At 44.3% G+C, this 20,383-nt stretch overlaps 1 protein-coding gene across 1 annotated transcript; it reads left to right on the forward strand.

Annotated features, from left to right (window-relative positions):
• Positions 1–3,595: 3,595 nt before the first annotated feature.
• BHLHE41 (basic helix-loop-helix family member e41) lies at positions 3,596–8,379 on the forward strand. Its single transcript, XM_037847264.1, is given in 6 exon segments — positions 3,596–4,019; positions 4,155–4,218; positions 4,558–4,665; positions 4,991–5,102; positions 5,568–5,685; positions 5,687–8,379. Coding segments are annotated over 6 exon segments (1,437 nt in total). The 5' UTR covers positions 3,596–3,957; the 3' UTR covers positions 6,660–8,379.
• The last annotated feature ends 12,004 nt before the right edge of the window (positions 8,380–20,383 follow it).

A 20,383-nucleotide genomic window follows, 5' to 3' on the forward strand; every position in this document is an offset into this window, starting at 1 on the left:
GGAAGCATCTCCCCCTCTCACCTATTAAAAGGAGAAAGATGGGTATTTTTAATTGAACACAGGGCACCACAAAATTCTTTAATTATAGGTTCAAGGGGGCTTTGAGCTCATCTTGTATCTCCTGAGCTTTCAGCAGGACAGCATTAAGCCTTCCTAAAAAGATAAGACACAATCTATTTTCAAATACATCCAAAGATGTATTCCAGTCTTCTTTTCCTTTGTTAGATGGGGTAATCTTTTCCCATTTCTAACATCACCAGAGGTGAACTTTTCCTATCACTAACCTGAAGCCTTCACATTAGCTTGGTATACTCAGTGGAGATGATGAACAAGCCAGTGATCATCGACCTTTTCTAAACCATACTTCTACCTGTCCATCTGTGTGAAATTATAGCAATTAATTAGGATAGTAGGATTTAAATCAATAAACTTGGAGCACATGCCAACTGAATCATGCCCCAATATTCCAGAAGACTGACCCCTTTCTTTCTTTTTTAGTATCTTTTCCTTTCTCTGCCATCCGTTCAAATGCTAACCTTCCCCCCTTCCCCATCTTCCTTCCAGCATTCCCACACACACACTCACAGACACATCCCCACTACAACAAACATTCATACTCATACTGGTAAACAGAAAACACCCCTGAAGCATCTAGTTAACACTCAGACCTGGCCTATCACTTTTCACTTACAAATAATAGTATATACCTCATAGGGTTGTGGAAAGGATTAATGAGTGAATACATGAAGAGCCCTTAGATGCAATTTGTAGATGCTATATATTTGTCAGATATTGTCATTATAATTGTTATACCCTTCTTGCAGCAAAGGGACATTCAGAGGCATCAAATTATCCCTGATATTCTGGAAGGTAAGAGTTAGAGAAAGAAAAGGGGAAGGATTCAAGTTTGAAAGAAGCAGATAAGAAGAGGCACTAGCATGAAAGGTTAAAGAAAAAAGACAAAAAGCAAATAGGAAATAGAACAAAAACTATAGACAAAGGTCAAATACAGATATTTAAAGGGAAAAGGTAGAAAGAGAAAACAAGGAAAAAGAACAGAAAAAGGGGAAAAAGTAATATGATAGGCATGGAAAGGGAAAGATAGAAAAGAAGGGAGAAGAGAGAAAGGAAGCCCAAGTATGACAAAGGAGACAAAAAATTGGAAAGACCCCATTTGCAGTTTGAGCTGGGTATCAGAAATCAAGAATGTTGGATCTAGAATCAGGGAGGATGGGGCCAAAAGGATGGGGAAGACAGAGGATTAAAGTGATAACAGAAAAGTCTTCATGTGCATTCATAGGCTCTTTAAATTATGGGAAGGTTATGCTCTCACCCCACCCTGGCCCTCTGGGCTCCTTTCCCTGTTCCTGCTATTCTAACTTGCTTCAGTGTCTGCCACAGATTTAGTCCCTAAGGTTTGCTTTGGTCAGATATCTGCCTGTGTGTCCTCTGTCCTACTGAAGAGGCCAAGATGCAGTGATCAGTCTTTATTTCATTTTCACTAAACACTCGAATAGGCATTTTCAAGTGGAATTTAGCTCTGTGGCAAACATTTACATCCCTTTCCTACTCCAGACATTCAGAACCTATAAGAGGAGCTAATTTTGGGTGTGTGTGTGTGTGTAAATTATTCACTTTAACGGCATTTCTCTCCCTTTTGGTCAATTCAGAACAAGAGGGAAAAATGATACAGCACTGCAGGGAAATGTCGCTTTCAGGGCTCCAACATTCCCTCCTCCCCTAAGGGAATTAATCACTCAACCACTTGGAAACAGGAGAGGGGTTGGACAGAGGTTTAAAATAAAATCAGTATTGTTTGAAGTAGTTTTTAAGCAGTGATATTATTTAACTGCCTGTTTGATGCAAAATACGTTCCCCTATTTGAGGAAGTCGAAACACCTTAAACGACCCTCTAAACAGATCAAGCGGACGGAAGGCAAGCTTCTCCCCACGCCAGGGTGAGTCTGGGCAGCCGCCGCCAGAGTCACGAAGCCAGACGCGGTGCGCGTCTCCGCCCTGCACTCTGGAGACTGCAGCAGCGCAAGCGGCGGCCGGGGCGGCTCCTGGAGGCTGAGAGGAGACGCGACTCCCGCAGACACGTGACCTCCTCCCCGCCGCTGCTTCCCGCGACCCAGATCCGTCCCCGGAACCCGCGCCCGGCAGGGCGAGCCGGGGGACACGCAGCGGCGGCCTCAGTCCCTGCCGCGTTCCTGCTGGTGCATTCTGCGTTCTCCCCTTGGTTCACGTGCCACCGGCAATAACTAATACTTCGGGGATCACCCGGGGAGAATAAGAATGTATTTATATACGTAAATACATACATATACACACACATATTCATACACACACACACACACACACATAAATTCTACAAAGGCTTTTTCTATATATAATTCTCCTACCCCACCCCCAGCACACAACAGGGGACCGCAGCAGCGGAGCCGGAGACCTGGTTGTCCCACAGAACATGCCCTTCCCCGGCCGCCAAGGGCCCTAGCCGCCCGCTGGGCGCGTGGGTAATGCGTATCTCCGGGCACCTCCCGGTAACTCTCACTAGTACTGAGTCATGTTCCCGGGATGGCTCTGGGGAAGGTGGCACGGCTCACGCTGGTCGGTGCTTCCCCGCGCCGAGTGCCGCGGCTGCAAGGCGAGCGCGCGCGCGCACGACCTCCCCGCGCAGTGATGTGGCAGCAGCGGCAGGTCGGATCACGTTGCTGGCCCTGTGCTGGTACCCGTTTGAGACAGGATTAGGGAGGGAGGCTTTGGAGGTGCCAGCGGTAGTAAACGTGGTCTCGGCACACTCCCGGCGTCTCTTATCGGAAGAGGGGGCGGGGAGGGGGGCCGCGGGGAAAGCACGTAACACCAGCAAAGGCGCGGCGGGGCGGCGGAGTGGGGCTAGCGAGTGATAGATGCTGCATTGCTTGCCGCGGTAGCCCCTCTCGTGCCGCCCCTCCCCCCGCTCCCTCCCCGCGGCGTTCCTCCGGGAGCACACGAGGCCCCAAACGTCGTCATCTGCTGCTGTGATTAGTGGCACCGCAATTCCGGCTGCTGCGGGAAGTTTAGGTGGCCGAAAGACACTCGTATTGCGACATTCTGACTACATTTTTTATTTATCTTAGATCCTTAGGGAGATTTCAAGTTGCCCCTTTTCAAGGCAACCTCCAACCAGCGCCAAGGGGTCCCCCAGGCCACTGAGCGTGAGCAAACTAGTCTCCAAATTTCTCTTCGGGACTGAAGTTTACCCACCGCGAATTCTCTTTCTCTTTCCTTTCTCTGGTCCAAACCAACAGCACAGTCGGCGGAAAAGTTAAAAAGCCACGTTCACGTTCCTGCACCGTAATGACGGACAGGCAGAGTCGCGTTTGGGAGCCGAGGGAGCTTTGGCAGCCCAGCACCTCTGCGCCCCCACCCCCTCCGCCACCCCCCGCTGACTGCATCGCCTTTGGGAAGACGAATAGCTTGGCCGAAGTTGTTTTTCCTTTCCGGTGGCCCTGATCAGGTGTCCCCGCCCCCTCCCGCCGCTCGCCTTCCTCGCCCGCTTCTTCTGACGCCCTCCCGGCCCGGCCCCTCCTCCCCCGCCCCCCTCCCGGCTGGACCGCGGATGGTACGTTCCGCACGTGAGCTGGGTGCTGGTCTGGCCGGCGACGCGCGTGCCCTGTGGCCAAACACTGCCCGGAGTGAGAGCAAACTACCGGTGCAGTGGGGCCGGCGCGAGTGTGCGTGTGTGTGCGCGCGTGTGTGCGAGAAAGAGGGAGAGAAAGATAGAAAGAGTGAGTGAGAGAGCGAGGTGGTGGGGGGCGGACTAACTGCTTCACACTTTTAACACTGCACTGAAGAGAGAGAGCGCGCGAGACTGGAGACGCACAGATCCCCCAAAGATCTCCCGAGGCTACCGTCCCACAGATTATAGAACAGAGCCCCCAAAATCGAAACAGAGGAAACGGGCAGCGGTTGAACATGGACGAAGGAATTCCTCACTTGCAAGAGAGGCAGTTACTGGAACATAGAGATTTTATAGGGTAAGGTGTATGCACCCTTGCGAATATCTGTCTTGGCTTCAGTTTGATTTTTTTCTTCTCCAGAAAGTGGTATGGAGCGGGCGAGAGCAGAGCCCCTCCCTGAATGGGTGCCTGATGCCGATTTCTGTTTTGCAGACTGGACTATTCCTCTTTGTATATGTGTAAACCCAAAAGGAGCATGAAGCGAGACGACAGCAAGGTATGTGTAAGTTTCCAATGTTATCCCAAACCTGCCTGGATAGTTCATTAGGGCCATTGATTTCACAGCGAAGCTCTGCCCTCAAACATATTCCAGCCTCTAAGCTTCCCCAACTGTGAATTTTAAGTGGCTCGCTGGATACTCTCAGGGGGAGATTAGGCATCATACCTGAATTTGAATTGCATTTCTGAACAGTTCAGAGGAAAGAGGCTCTTGGGCAGAATCTGTCCTATCTTATAGTATTTTTTTTTTTTTTGGAGGGGGTTGGGGGAGGATTGTTATATCCAGTAAATGAATGTTTAGCTTATTGCTTTTTTTTCACGACTTTCATATATTAAGGATACCTACAAATTACCGCACAGATTAATAGAAAAGAAAAGAAGAGACCGAATTAATGAATGCATTGCTCAACTGAAAGATTTACTGCCTGAACATCTGAAATTGACAGTAAGATGTACATTTTCATTCTTTGCTGCTCTCAAAGGGCGTGTTAATAGCCTGGCACTAACTCCCAGTGATATAAAAATATATGTAAATATATTGACTTACAACTTGTGCTATGGTGTGCAGAGTTCCCCACAAACTCAGAGTAGGTGCTCACGATTGAAAGCAAGAAATCATTTATAACCTGTCTTGTGGAAAGCTAGGAATCCTATAGGAAAAGTACTTGTTTTCAAAGTGTTTACTTAAGTTGCTGTACTGAATGGAGAGCTAATCAAGCCAAGTACGTGCTTTTAAGTAACCAACTGCCCGTTCTCTTGCACCACTGCAGACTCTGGGGCATCTGGAGAAAGCGGTAGTCTTGGAATTAACTTTGAAACACTTAAAAGCTTTAACAGCCTTAACTGAGCAGCAGCATCAGAAGATAATTGCTTTACAGAATGGTAAGTCAGTTCAGGGAGGCCGAGTCACCCTCATGAAGCCGGGCAGGTTGGAGAGGAGCAGTGTTCGGACACCCCACCCCCACCCCCCATCTCCTTTCGTGAGCCCAGGGCTAACTCTCATTTCTTAAATTGCGTAGACTTTCCCTTCCTTTTAAAGTGCCCATTTCCCGAAGCTTCCTAGAGGCTTTTAGCAGAACTCGGAGGAATCAGATTTTTATTTCAAGTGGCGGTTGCGCCCTCTCCACTTGGGTTTTTCAGCTGGGAGTAGAGCGCCCCCCCCTGCTCCCCACCCCCGCCACCCCCGTCTGTCGGCAACCAGTGGGTTATATCACTCCATTACGGAGGAACAACCGAGATGACTTTAGTCAATGCAAGGCCCACGTGATAAGCAGATGTTTAAACGTCGGTATTTTTCTTCTTGCCTCCATTGCTCTGTCCCTCTACCCCCACCCTTCCTCAACCTAGGGGAACGATCTCTGAAATCGCCCATTCAGTCCGACTTGGATGCGTTCCACTCGGGATTTCAAACATGCGCCAAAGAAGTCTTGCAATACCTCTCCAGGTTTGAGAGCTGGACGCCCAGGGGCGGTGTGTGTCCAGCTGATCAACCACTTGCACGCTGTGGCCACCCAGTTCTTGCCCACGCCCCAACTATTGACTCAACAGGTCCCTCTGAGCAAAGGCACCGGCGCGCCCTCGTCCGTCGCCCCCGCCGGGTCCGCAGCCGACCCATGCCTGGAGCACGCGGGGCAGAAGCTGGAGCCGCTCGCCCATTGCGTGCCCGTCATTCAGCGGACTCAGCCCAGCGCAGAGCTCGCGGGCGAGAACGACACGGACACCGACAGTGGCTACGGTGGTGAGGCCGAGGCCCGGCCGGATCGCGAGAGGGGCAGAGGCACGGGGGCGAGCCGCGTCACCATCAAGCAGGAGCCCCCCGGGGAGGACTTGCCCGCGCCCAAGAGGATGAAGCTAGATTCCCGCGGCGGCGGCCCGGGGGGCGGCGCGGCGGCGGCGGCGGCGGCAGCCGCGCTCCTGGGGCCAGACCCTGCCGCCGCAGCCGCGCTGCTGAGACCCGACGCCGCCCTGCTCAGCTCGCTGGTGGCGTTCGGCGGAGGCGGGGGTGCGCCCTTCGCGCAGCCGGCTGCCCCCTTCTGCTTGCCTTTTTACTTCCTCTCGCCATCGGCGGCCGCCGCCTACGTGCAGCCCTTCCTGGACAAGAGTGGCCTGGAGAAGTACCTGTACCCGGCAGCGGCCGCCGCCCCGTTCCCGCTGCTGTACCCCGGCATCCACGCCCCGGCGGCCGCGGCAGCCGCAGCCGCCGCCGCCGCCGCTGCAGCAGCCTTCCCCTGCCTATCCTCAGTGTTGTCGCCCCCGCCCGAGAAGGCGGGCGCCACCGCCGCGACCCTCCTGCCGCACGAGGTAGCGCCCCCTGGGGCGCTGCACCCCCAGCACCCGCACGGCCGCACCCACCTACCCTTCGCGGCACCCCGCGAGTCCGGGAACCCCGAGAGCCCTGCTCAGGAAGATCCCTCGCAGCCGGGAAAGGAAACTCCCTGAATCCTTGCATCCCTTTCATATAAAGGATGGAGGTTCAAGCAGAATCATCTTCATCATAACTTAAAACGCGCTTAACGTTTCAAAGGGAGGAAGTGTAATAGATGCACGACAGGCTTTTTTTTAAAAAAAAAAAAAAAAGACAAAACAAAAAAACAGGTGTTTGTGTACATTTGGAGTTCCTCTTTTGCTCATCACTGCTCCACCCTCCTCACACTAACAGTTCCCTCTTCCCCCTAGCTGCTGAAAAGATCGTCTCCAACACATATTGATTCTATTTTTCTTTAAACACTCCCCCCCCCCAATAAGTTTTGCCTCCCTTTAGGCCATGTTCCATATCATCTTTAAAACATAATTCTTGATAAAGTCAGAAGGGTCTTCTCTATGGGTGAGCTAAATGAACCAGGGGAGGGACAAAGGTGTTTAGAGGAGATGACAACCAACAGCAGGCAATTATTATTTACCTGTATCTCAAAGCTGCCCTGCCTGTTTTAGGAGGCTTTCCACAAATACAAGCAGGAACTTTTAGAATTAAATTTACTCTTCAGTATTTTATAACGTTCAGCTTTTTTAAAAAAGCATTTATTTTTCAAAAAGAAGTGAGGATGCAGTTGCTTAGGTTGCAACCTATTCTGAAGTGATTGAAATGGTATTCCTTAGTAAGTTGCACTTGCCTAAAGAAACTCGAAGTTGGGCCATCCTCAGAACTAAATCAGGGAAGGAGGTGGATGAAGGCCAGAATCATTCTTGGTACACTTGCTAGCACTTTATTGAGAAATGGACCATAATTCAATTGACTCATCTTAATTTCTTCTTAGTCACTATATATATCGAGGGCATCTATTCCCACTGTCATTGTTTAATTCATGTGTTCCTAAATTTTTGTAATCTTGCTGTAAAAAAAAAAATGAATGTGCACTGAACTTAAAATAACAAAACAAGTACAAATGGGTTTATCCTGTATTCCCTTAAATCTCAAAGGTGGAGGAAAGAGTTAAACTGGTCGGTTTTGATTGGAAATGCTGTAAAGATGTGGAATAAAGCCCTCTGAGGCCTTCCTGTCTCCAAGTCTATGTATTTTCTGGAGACCAAACCAGATACCAGATAATCACAAAGAAAGCTTTTTTTAATAAGGCTTAAACTGAGACCTTGCTAGATATTTTTAGTTTGTTGCCAAGGTAGCACTGTGAGAAATCTCACTTGAATGTTATGTAAGGGGTGAGACACAACAGTCTGACTATGAGTGAAGAAAATATCTGGGTCTTTTAGTCAGTTTGGTGCATTTGCTGCTGCTGTTGCTACTGTTTGCCTCAAACGCTGTGTTTAAACAACGTTAAACTCTTAGCCTACAAGGTGGCTCTTATGTACATAGTTGTTAATACACCAATTAATGATGTCTGACATGCTATTTTTGTAGGGAGAAAATATGTGCTAATGATATTTTGAGTTAAAATACCTTTTGGGGAGGATTTGCTGAAAAGTTGCACTTTTGTTACAATGCTTACGCTTGGTACAAGCTTATGCTGTCTTAAATTATTAAAAAAAATAAATACTGTCTGCAAGAAACCAGCTGGTTTAGAAAAGTTTAGTATGTGATGATAAACTAGAAATTATCTTTATATTCTAGTATTTTCAACACTCCATAAATTCTATTACCTAAATATTTCCATACTATTTTGTGATTTAAATATTCTTACTAAGGAATAAAAACTTTAATATATGATACGAGAGTGTCTAATAATTAAAAAGACATAATGGATGCTCAATTAGTTTTAGTATATCTATGACTGTAAGGATGAAAGTCATTAAGGTTTTCTGTATACAACTTTTTTGTTGCCTTGCTATTACAAGCTTCCAGTCTCTTACAAAACCTCCAGGCTGTCTGGCTGTTGTCTACCTGCTTGTTTCCAGTGTATCTAAATGAAAAGTGCAAAAGAAAAACCTATCAATCGCATGGTTTGTTTATGTTGGCCCCGATTTGCTAATATTTTTATGATTGATGATTCATCTGTGACCCCTGATAGCCCATGTTGTATGGACTGGTCCTTCTTTTTCACAGGGTCCTATATAAATACACCACTACATAGGAGTGCTTGATTTCTGAGTATTTTTTAGCTCCTCAACTGTTATAAAACAACTCTGTCATGGGCTTTATCATGGAATTTAAGGAAAAGAAATAATTATTCTAGAATATTTACTGAAATTTATACAGATTGGTGTGATTGATACAACTGTGAGGGTTTTAACAATAGTCAAAACTTGTAAGTTGTCGAAAAAGTGCTCCCTCTGCTGACTGATGACAACAAAACCTACAATAGAATGTGGAGCCAGAAGGAAACCTCAGAGATCAGCTCATCCAGTCCCCCTGCATTTATAGTAAGGAGGAAAATGAAGCCCAGAGATGTTAACTTCTCTCCTCAAGTCACACTGCTACCTAGAGCCAGCAACTAGAGGCCAGGTGGATGTATCCCTGAGTCAGTAACCTCCCACTGCAATGTCTTGGCCCAAGTAAATTGAATTTGATTAGGCAGCATTCTTGAGTTTCATAAATAAACCATAGGGTCAAAGAAAACAAAAATTAACATTAGGAAACTTTTTGGGATTTTGAGCACTGTGATTTATTGAATTTTAGAAAAACTTCTACCCATCTAAACCAGAATGAGGGGGTATAAATAGCATTTCAAATATTTTGAGCTACATTTTAATGCCATAATTGTAATGAATAGCTTCAACAATAAATCAGAGGATAAAATGTTTTGGCATTTTTATAATTTTGATGTAATAAAATAAAACCTTAGAGTTGGACCAGAATTTATAGGTCACTTATACCTATTAAGTGATATAAAATCAGTGAGGACAGAAATACAAAATAATGTTATCTTTATAGCATCTGTAAAATGTTATATTGGTCATTGATTTATTTTGATGGAGTCACTATGATTTGCTAAGGAGACTTGGGTACCTGCTGTGGTGAAATTTTAGCTACAATACTTTATAGTACATGTGGTTTTCCAATTTAAGACAAATATGAATCTTAGTCAATAATGCTTTGTAAGTATAGTACTATACCAATTATTTTACATACATATATTTCTCAGAAAACTTTATTTAAATTGATAAATGGAGTTTTTCCCCAAAGAGCTAATGTTAAGTGCATTTTTAAGGCACTAGAACCTAGATTTTAGTAGCTATGTAAATTATAATTGGAGCTGTAGTTCATATCACTGTGAAAACCATTTTTCATTTACTTCTCTGTTTTACTGGCCATACAGGATACAGTTTTGGTTATGGTCCATAACCTGAGATTTTTTTTCAAAAATTAGATTAAAAAGTCTCAGCCTGTTCCTGTCCATGTCACAGGTCAGTTCTAAACTTCTCCATGGGAGGTAACTGCTAACTGAAACTCGTGGAAGAAATGGCTGGGCAAACAGACTAAGGTTTTTTTACATATGATTAGAAATAATCTAGAGCCCTCATGAATGAGTGAAGATCCTTTTAATGTCAAAAGTTGGCTGTACTATTGTGATAATGGAATTTTACTTCATAGCAATCTAATGTTTTGTCATGAAACAAAAATTTCATGAAACAAAAGTCAAACGTGTATATTCAGGACTATCCATTGTTCTTACTCTGTCATTCTAAATTAGTTCAAAGTGGATTTACAGTGCATGCTAAAGGACAAAATAAATTCAAGTTTTTTAAAGGATAATTTAAGTAGGGGATTGACATGGGAAATTATCACACATTTTCTCTAAGGGATTTATACTAAAAAACGTGCAGCATGCACTTTTAAAAAGTTGATTTTCTATGTGTTATATGTTTGTCTAAAAATTAGGTTTCTTGCACTTGTTCAGAGATCTTATTAAAAACCTCAAATATAAAACAATACATTTTTAAAAGCTGATATTTTTAAATTCTCATAATTCAGTGGTGACTAATTTATCTGGCATCAGGGAATGATATGTACCCCATGAAACACAATGGTTCAGAAAACTCAAGCTTCTGTGTTCAAGTACCAATAATGTTCTTCTTTTTGGTTTTTATTTGAGTAGAAAGCTTACTAAAATGTATTACACATGTTCCTCAAAATGTCTTACACATATCTTAGAGAAAAATACCCAGTATAAATCAGACCTTTCTCAAGAATTCAGGGTCATCATTATAAACATCACTTTTGCACAATGCATGTCATCTGGGAGTATTTGCACCTGCACTAAATTCTTCTTGATTTCATATATCTTCTTTTTATAGGTTTTTCAGTTGCTTTACTCATGATCAGGTTGTCAGCTGTCACTTTTTGATGTGTCAGACTGCCTGCTTCCAACATTAATTTGCTACCTCTGACTTGCTGTGGGCTGAGAAACCACTTAAACAAGTCCACACCCATTAGCAGTGTCTCCAAAATTAGAGTAAATAAGCTTGATGAGGAATTCGGGGGCTCTTCTGTAAGTAAATTGTGTGAGCTTATAGAATCCGTGACATGCCCCCTACCCAAGCTTTTTTACCTTCATTTCTTTTAACTTCAAGATTCTCAGCAATGTTCTTAGATTACATATGTAAATACCATCAAATATTGTTTCTTGATCATTTTATTGCATAAAACAATAACAGCAACTTGCTAATAGTTCTATCCCACAGCTAACCACAAAATGAAGAAATTTCCATACCAGAAATAATGTATTTGATTTAATGAATGCTTCTTTTTCTCTGGTTGACAGGAAGAGGGGACCAAGGGCTATTAGTGAAAACCAATTCAACATTTTGATAAATGGATGAGTCTGGACTCGCTTCTGGTATACAGCCTCCTTCACCACTGGCCTTGAGACATCTTGAGTGGCAAGTCTAGCAAAAGCACTCTGGGGAACTGGCAGGAAGGGTGTGGAGGCCCGGATGCTGCCTCTGCTGAGAGGTTTCAAACTTTCCATTGATTGCTGCAAACTCCTTTTCTCTTTAAGTCAGTGGATTCAACAAATGGTGGGTATGGGGATACAAACATTTTTTGTGCTCCTACAGTATGTGAAGTGCTGTCGTAAATGCTGGGGAATCAAAGATAAATCTCTGAGTATCTCAAAGTCTAGTGCTGGTGACAGACAAGTACTAAAATAAATTACAGTGCAACACACTAAGTGCTATCACAGAGGGAGATATAATTCTGGGGTGGTGGGGTGGTGGGGTGGGAGTCGGGGAGTGAGTTTGCTAACTCCATCTGGGGGAGTCAGAGGAGGCCTAGCAAGGTAGGTGGGCTTTAGGAGAAGGCACAGGAGAGTGCATGAGACCATCCTCAAGGAGAGGGCTCTGGCACATTCCAGCCTGAAGTTAAGCTGCTGGACAGTTTAATTAGTTACATTTGACTTGAGGCCTGAGCAAAAGGATTTCCTGACCTCTCAGTCCTTTTAGAACTCGATTGCCATGGTGGCTTTCACCTTCATCTCCTAAGGATCTGAACCGTAGTCTGGGAATGAGAAGTCATAATATTTCTTAACTGCTAAGGCAGGTATGATAGCAACATAGCATGATAATATCTTATGTAGTGTGTGTTGGGGGTGGGGGGGTGAACCCAGTACCTCACAAGCAGCTCTGTCTCACCTCATTGCTCTGTCTTACAAAAGAAGCTAAGGGTGACTTCATGACCCGAAGTAAAGGAATGATGATCCATGTTCTGCACTCAGTACCCAAAAGGGAAATGAGAGAGATGTAGAGCAGCCCTAGAGGGAAACACCTAAGGCCTGTTTTTCAAAAGCCTCTGGGAGGAATTTGAGACAAGGAATTAGTCCAAGGTCACGTTCACCAGTAAGTAGCAGAATCAGGATCAGAACCAGATTTTTTGGTTCTGAATCCCCTGCTCCTTGTACTATTACTCCATAGTAACAGTAATGAGAAGAGGGCAGGAATTGAGCTAGTCTGTGCAAGTCTTAAAGGGACAGAATATACCTTGTTGGTGGAGGAGGAAAGATTACCACCATAATAGCCTTTCTAAATTATGGCATAAAGCATCCAATACTAATTATGATAGAGGATGAAATTCTGGGGAACAATTTTCAAAGTCCCCTAAAGACCAATTCTGAGGTCTGCTCAATTTGGAGCTGTCCAGAAGTGGGCCCTCCCTGGTTTGGATGTCCCACACTGCCTCTACCCCTCTGCACCCGTGTGGTCCTGGTTGCGCTCTAAGAAGTTCTCAAGTGGTAGAAGGGATCTGGGGGCAAAACATTCTGTGAAGCTGGACAGAGGGAACCTCTAGAATTGAGGAAGTAGGAAACAGGGTGATTTGCTCCAGTTTTTATGTAGGGCCCTTTTAGGACATTGTGAATTTAGCTAAGGTTCCATTTTGGAACCTTTAACATATGGGTGTGCATATACACAGACTATTATTTCCTGCACAAGGCAGCTATTTAGTATCTGCCATATAGTCTGTAATAAATTTTGCTTTGGTATGTGGTTTTATAGGTTCCTCACTATGACAGGAAAATTTGTTTCAACAGGGGCATGTCAGCCTGGATCCAACTATGGGAGAGTTCAGTTAATGGGAGTAAGCAGAAAAACCTCTATAAGGTAACATAAAGACATGGGGAGCTCTTCTCATGGCACCTTAAACAGGGCTTGGTTTTCGAGTACATATTATCCTGAACAAGGCTTATCTGCAGAGCCATAATGTAGCTGGGTAAACTGCATATAGTCGAACAGGTGAATAAACCTCACTCTATGCCCACACCCGCCAAGTTGGCGCGGTAATTGCTCTATTACTGAGCTCTGTGTTTGTAAAATACTTATTTAAAACCTGGTAAACCACCCCTAACTCCTTAAATCACCGTTTGGGCGCTCCGTGGTGGGCGAACGAATAATGTCATCAACCTTGAGATCTTCAAGGAGCTCTAGGATTGGAAAGAGGAAAGCATTCTTAGGTTGCCTAGTGATAAATCTGCCGAAGATACCATTCTCCGGCAGGCCGGCCTCCGCCCCTCCCCTCCCTGCGCGGCTCTCCTTCCTCCGGCTCCCCTGCCCCCTCCCACGCCCGGGTTCAAAGTACAGCCGCGCAGGGTGCGCGAGCCGGAGCCGGACGCGGTGCTGTCACGTGCGCCCGCACATGCCCCGGCGCACGCTGCGCGGCACGTGAGAAGGGGCGGGGTGGGGGCGAGGAGGCGCCTGTTCACTGCGCTCCGCGCGTGCGCGGTGCCCCTCGGCCCCTACCCCCACCTCCGCGCTCCAGACGCGGGCCCTCGGGAGGCTACGGGCGGCTGGTTGGAGACAGCGCTTTCGCGGCAGCTGCGCAGAGCTCCTCCCGGCTGCGTCTTCGCGGGCAATCCCTGGGTAGTCATTCTTCCCAATTTAAAGCTGGCTCTTTTGACTCCCGATGCCCAGAACCCTTCTGACACAGCAGTTTCCGAGCGGCCCTCCTGGGCCCGGGACAGAGGAAAGCCATCAGCCGCCTCGGGCTGGCCAAGTGACGGGGCAGGGACGGGGGTGGGGCGGGGGTTGGGAATGACACACCCGTCGGCGCCGGGCGCGAGCCGGACCGCGACCTGTTCCGGTGTCCGGGTCAGGACTTGCTGGGGAAACTCCCGGCGGTGGGTGGCGGTAGGGAGGGCGTGCCAGAGCCGAGATCTGGGCGGAGTTGTCGCTGGGGCGGCTAGTGGAGCCCTTGCAGCTTTCCTTGGTCTCGGGTGGAGTTTTGCAAATTGAATTCCCACTAATTAAGCACTAGAGAATTAAGGTATTTGTTTAATTGTGGTAAAATAAATCGGGACTTTCTGTTGAAGGTGGAAAGTAAAATAAATCACTTCACGGCAGTAATGGGTTCTTCATTGTGCAGTAAAATGAAGGAAACTCATATAGCCAGGAATGGTTGGTTTAAGTTTTTGTTTTTAAGTTTACAAACCCTTTCTTCCTTCACGAAAAGTGATTGTCTTACACTTTCACTTTTTGAAGTCATCGCGTTTTTTGATTTTGTAACGCTTCCGGAAATAGGCATGCTTTAAATTATTAGTTTGGAGCAATTTTCAAAAGTTCATGATGTCCTTAGATAAGCGAGTATAACCATAGTCGTTGCAATAGCGGGGAAGCGCCAACCCCACTCCCCCGGCCACCCGCCGCAAGTATGGTTTAGGTCACGCGCTGGAAAGCGATCTCGGGCGATGCTAATAATATTTGGACTGGTCAGGTGACAGTATTTCCTAAGACATTATAGAGTGGTTGTAAATTCTCCAGTCTAAAGGGCACACACAGTGAATGCCATCCTGGAGGCGGACTGCTATAAGCTACAGAAATTGGCAAAGAACGAGGGTGTTTGCCTTTTAATGCTACGTATGTATAGTGTTCCATAGGTTGGGTGTTTATATAGCACTGTCTTCCCCATTTCACCCCCCCACCCCACTTCTCCCCGCCTCCCCGAAAAAAAAAAATAATGTTAGGCTGTTTGAGTGAGACAGCTTATTTGTTAATAATGTTTTGACCGTCGAAAACAGCAAAGATAGGCTTCACCCTTTCCCTCAACAAATGTATAGTGAGTTTTTACTGTTTCAGACGTTGGGAATAGAGCAGTGACCCATACTGACAAATTCCTCACCCCTCATGGTGCTCACAATTGATAACAACGCCTCAGGAGTTCCTCTGTATTTCCCAACCAATTATTATTTATGACAATTAATGATCATATCTCTCTGCACTGCGTTTTGTTTGTTTTTGTTTTCAGTTGGCTCTTAGAAGGAATACTAGATGAAAGAACTGGGTCTCCAGGTCCATCAAGTCTCGCTCCCTTCTTGCTACCCCTCTCCCCTCACTCCTTTGGCTCACTAGTATTTCTGCTGGTCTTCCAACAGGCTTTATTTGTACTTCCTCTTTCCTTTCCCTGTAACACTGCTCCCAGATATCTGAGTAGCTAATTCCAACCTTTTTTTTTTTTTTTAAAGTCTCTGCTCAAATGCCACTTTTTTCAGAGGCCTTCCCTAGTATGCAGTAAAATGCCACACCCCTCCCAACATCATTCTTTATTTTTACCTTGTTTTATTTTTCATCTTAGCAGGAATCATCCCTGATACACTGTATTTGTGTGTATAAACACATAATACACACACATATAAAAGTATTTTATTGCTTGTCTCCATAATTAACATGAGCAGGGACTTTGATTTGTGCATTGTTGTTTCTCCAATGTATAGAATGGTACGTGGCATGGAATAAGTAAATATTTATTTGCCTTTTACAAGATAAATAACTCTTGATCCTCAATACATATTTGTTGAGTGAATGAGTGGTCATTCCTGACAGCTCACAACTTCTCAAAGCATCCCGTTCCAAGGTAGGAATCCATTTCCTCAACGGTTACTGAGTACCTGCCATGTTCCAGGCACTGTGGGACTTGAAGAATAAACTGCACAGAGAAGTCAAGAAGTGGTAAGGAGTCAGAGGCAGATATGAACATACCTGCAAATGGAAAAAGATTCAAAGTGATTTGGAAACTGAATTTTATCATCTTCATAAAATTATGGGTACAGTATTTAAGCATTAAGAGAGTTCTCCTAACAAGAGTTAATGTCAATCTTACGTTACTTTAAATGATTGCAACTTCATATGTTCAAACATTGTTTATTTAACTGAAACACCTTATCTGAAATTTAAAATTAAAGAAGATTCTGACCATTTCTCCCTCCCCTGAGTTAGAACAAGCTGTATTAGCCCCATGAAGGAAGAAGTACGTTTTCAAACAGGTGTATCTCATCTTTCAGGTGGCCCCCAACCTTTGTTTGGATTGAGTGGGATCCTCTGAATGTGGCCCATGATGGAATGCATAACACATGTGACTAAGACTTCAGCTTTTGGAATGCCATCTGCCAGGTGTGATAACCTTTTCCCTTAGTCAATGAGCTTTTTCAAGGCAAGCACACATATCTATTCATCAGTGTATCCTCAACACCTAGCACAATGCCTGGCACACAATAAGCACTCAACAAATGCCTGTTGAAATCCAAACCTTCCTCTCCATTCCTGCAATTCATTGTCCTAGTTTAAGCCTTTATCATCGCTCACCTGGGCTATTGCAAGAGCCTACTTGGACTCTGTCCAACCTTCCTCTCCCCATGCATTGTCAAAACAGCCAGCACAATTAACTTTCTAAACACAGAGTATAGTAATGAGTAATCAGGGGCTCCCCATTACATGAAGAACACATGGAAGCCTAACTAAGCCTTCTCTTCTAGTTTCACCCTTCTACCACGCCCTCTCTTTTCCTGTTTCTCCCAACCAGAAAATGGGCATCTCATTCCCTAGTCACACTGAATTATTCACAAGTTCCTGAATATGATTTGTGCTTTGAAATGTTTGCCTTTGAGCAGAATGACCTTCTCTGTTTCAAGGCTTCCTACTCATCCTTCAAAATTCAGCTCAAACTTTACCTTCTCTGCTTCCACAACATCTTAATCAAAAATTGACATCACCCACTCCTTTGCTCTATGTTTTCTTAGCCCCTTGCTTGTCTTTCCTTTTCAGTGTCTAAAATCTTATTCTGTAAATGTGCGTACACACTTCCATAAAAGAAGTGATGCGTGTCCATATTTTCTTCATTAAGTCTAGCTTCAAGCCACTTTCCCAAGGACTGCTGTAAAGTTGTGTGCCCCGACCCTCAAGGGTTTAACAAGGATATGGAGTGCCAGGATTAACAGGGAAGGACCCCTTCATCCCCAGACTGTCGGAGACAGTCGTCAGTGCCCAAGCCTGCTGCTTGGCATCCCTGCATTTCTGGATAGGAGTCTTTGCTGATGCTGGGAGCTCCAGGCCTTAGGGGCATCAGGCACACATTCTCCTTGCCATTACCTAGGGGCTGCAGATCTGTCACCCTTCTGCCTTACTGATTCTGCGTCTATTCCTTTCCCCAAATATAATCACATAATCTCCAACTTTAGAGAGGGTTACAGGATTACAGGGACCATACAATTAACATACATGACTGACATTGGCTAAGTGTCAATTGAGAATGGTAGTGGTAGTGTATTAGGGTTCTTCAGAGAAACGAACTGACAGTTTGTATATAGAGAGAGAGGGAAGAGGGGGAGAGGGAGACACAGTAATCTAGCCAGGTTGACTCATGAAATTAACCATCACAGGTAGGTACCACAATGAACTGGAGATTATGTCCCCTTTAAAAGCCATTGCTCAGATCCAACCAATTGTAGCCAGATGAGAAGGTAGGCCCAGTATTGCCAGATCACCTGATTTTTCCGGGAAAAGGTGTCCCTCCTCCTGCTGAACGCCTACCCATCCATGTGTGCCATTGATAATGTGTGAAAACTATCTGGTAAAGCGCCACTATCCTTTCCATGCAGTGTCTGAATCTCTGATAAGGGAGCTTTGTTATTTATTCCTCACTGTATCCCCGGAATCTAGTATGGTGCCTGGACAGGCAAGATGCCCAATATACAATTTTTGAATAAATGTGTTTTTAATCTGAGGGCTATCCCACAGTCCCTAAAAATATTTCTAGAGACACAAGATGCCTGTTGAAACCTAATGCTTCATACATTATTGATCTAGAGAGATTAGTTTCCCCTGTATATAAGTGTGGGCTAAATTTGGAGGAGTTAATCCAGGAGGGAATGTAGCTGGCAGGCTAGGGAGTTTCTCCTGGGTCAGGTTGGTGCCATCCAGCTGTGAATTTGTCTGTCTCCCCTGACGACTGCTGGTGAGGCTGGCCTTCTGGTACTTTCTCAGGGGCACAAGAGGGATGCCTCCATAACCAAGGTGTCCCATTGTTCTCTGTCCCCTTAAGTTTCCACCACAAAGACATCGCTACTTCATTAGAAGATTGTCCCTTGACAAAAGACAGGTAAGCACCAAGATCCATTACTCATGTTTCAAGACATTTCTCCCTTTTCTTCTCACTTTTAACCTTTTTAAAAAATATTTGCCTGTATTTTAAAAAAAACTTTATAAATCATCGTACTATATTTATCTTTAATACTACTCTCATATTTTTAACAAGTCCTGCTTTGTGTCTCACCTAATTACCCTGTCAGTTTTCAACCTTTACTTATTTTGAACTTTGTCATTTTTATTTTCATTTTAACATGTCATTTCAACCTTGCTATAATCTTTATTCATTTTTAATAGCCCACATTGTACTATTTTATGAACTTTTATAATTCTCCTGGTTCAAAAATTTACCTTACTGTTGTTTAAAATTTTTTATTCTTATTTCTTAATTTTTGGCTCTTAATTGGTCTTAAGTCTTTTAGAATCCTTTAGGAACACACTTTCCCCTTTTTTCTCTCACAGCTTCCTTTTTGGCACCAATTTTTTCCCTATATTTTCTCTTATTTATGTATCGCTATATTGATCTAACTTAAATAATGGCCTGAAAGACACACACTGAAATTAGGAATTGCCTCCTCCCCCTTTCTGCCAGCCAGACTGTAACTAATTTTGTTTTTTGCATTAATGTTGCTTTTTGATGTAACATTCTATGCATTCTTTATTTTCATATTGTATGTTTTAAAATTCTTGGTCTCTAAGTGTTTTAAGTAATTTCTTTTGGTTGCAAAGAACAAAGTCATTCGATTTACCTCAGGTGATGGGCATTTTATTGTAGGAATGAGTGTGCAAATAAGGAAACAGGAATCTCAGGTACTATGTAGGTCAGACATCATGCCAAGCCTATGGGAAAACCTTAGGAATGGCTGGAACTCCTGTGGAGGTGGGCCTCACAGTTCTAGAACCAAAGAAATGGCTCAGAAGAAAATGCAATATTAATGTGGGAATTTTCATCCTATCCTTTGTTAATATATATACCTAATGAAATCTGAATTTCAAAGATAAGAAAAAGGATCAATCATGTGGACACCAGGAAGAAGAGGCAAGTCACCCAAAAGGGGAAAATTAGTCAAGTTCAGGTAGCCCCCATAGCAATATGCATTACAGAGGACAGAGGAGTAGAGTGTATACCATTCCACTAATCAGCAGTATTGGCATCACTTGGGAGTTTACTAGAAAAGCAGAATCTCATTTCCCATTCCATATCTATTGAGTCAGAATCTGCATTTTATCCATATCCTCAAGTGATCCCAAGCATATTAAACTTGGAAAAGTCTAAACAGTTCCTCTAATATGAAGGCAATAAATTAACATTCTCATATCTGAAGGAACTGAAGCAGTGGGTTCCTTGACCCTTCTCGCAACTTTCTTTTTCTTCTGTTTTCCTCCTGAAAGAGTCTGTTTCTCTCATTTCTTTGAGATGGGACCTATTAGATCATTAGAATCACTTTGGCCCGTTAGAGAATTAGAATCACTTGGGGAGTTTTGTTTGTTTTTTAATACTGTTGCATGGATCCCAACCTCAGAGAACCTGATTGGTCTGGGACATCTGGGATTGACACAGAAGTGAATAGTTTTTCAAAAGCTCCCATGGGCATTATAAAGTGCAGCAAAAGTCTAGAACTATTGAACCAAGGGAAAACCAAATCCATGAACTGTTCTTGGTAAAACATTCTTGAACACTAGAAAACAAAGAAATGGATCAAAATAACTCAGAAGTAAAGAACCTATGGTAAGAGGAAATTATTGAATCCATTTAAAATAAGCTACAACTAAATAGCTGGGAGTTTTGTTTAAAGAATATAATGATTGGAGCTTTAAAAGGCAAATATTGTTTTGTCTACTCCCTAAGTTTGGTCTGTTATTTTCTGGGTTTGGGTATTCAAGTGGTTGATGAGAATCAAAGCCAACCCCTTTACATCATAGGCTCT

The sequence above is a fragment of the Choloepus didactylus genome, chromosome 8 (genome assembly GCF_015220235.1).
Source record: "Choloepus didactylus isolate mChoDid1 chromosome 8, mChoDid1.pri, whole genome shotgun sequence".
In the NCBI taxonomy this organism is placed as follows: Eukaryota; Metazoa; Chordata; class Mammalia; order Pilosa; family Megalonychidae; genus Choloepus; species Choloepus didactylus.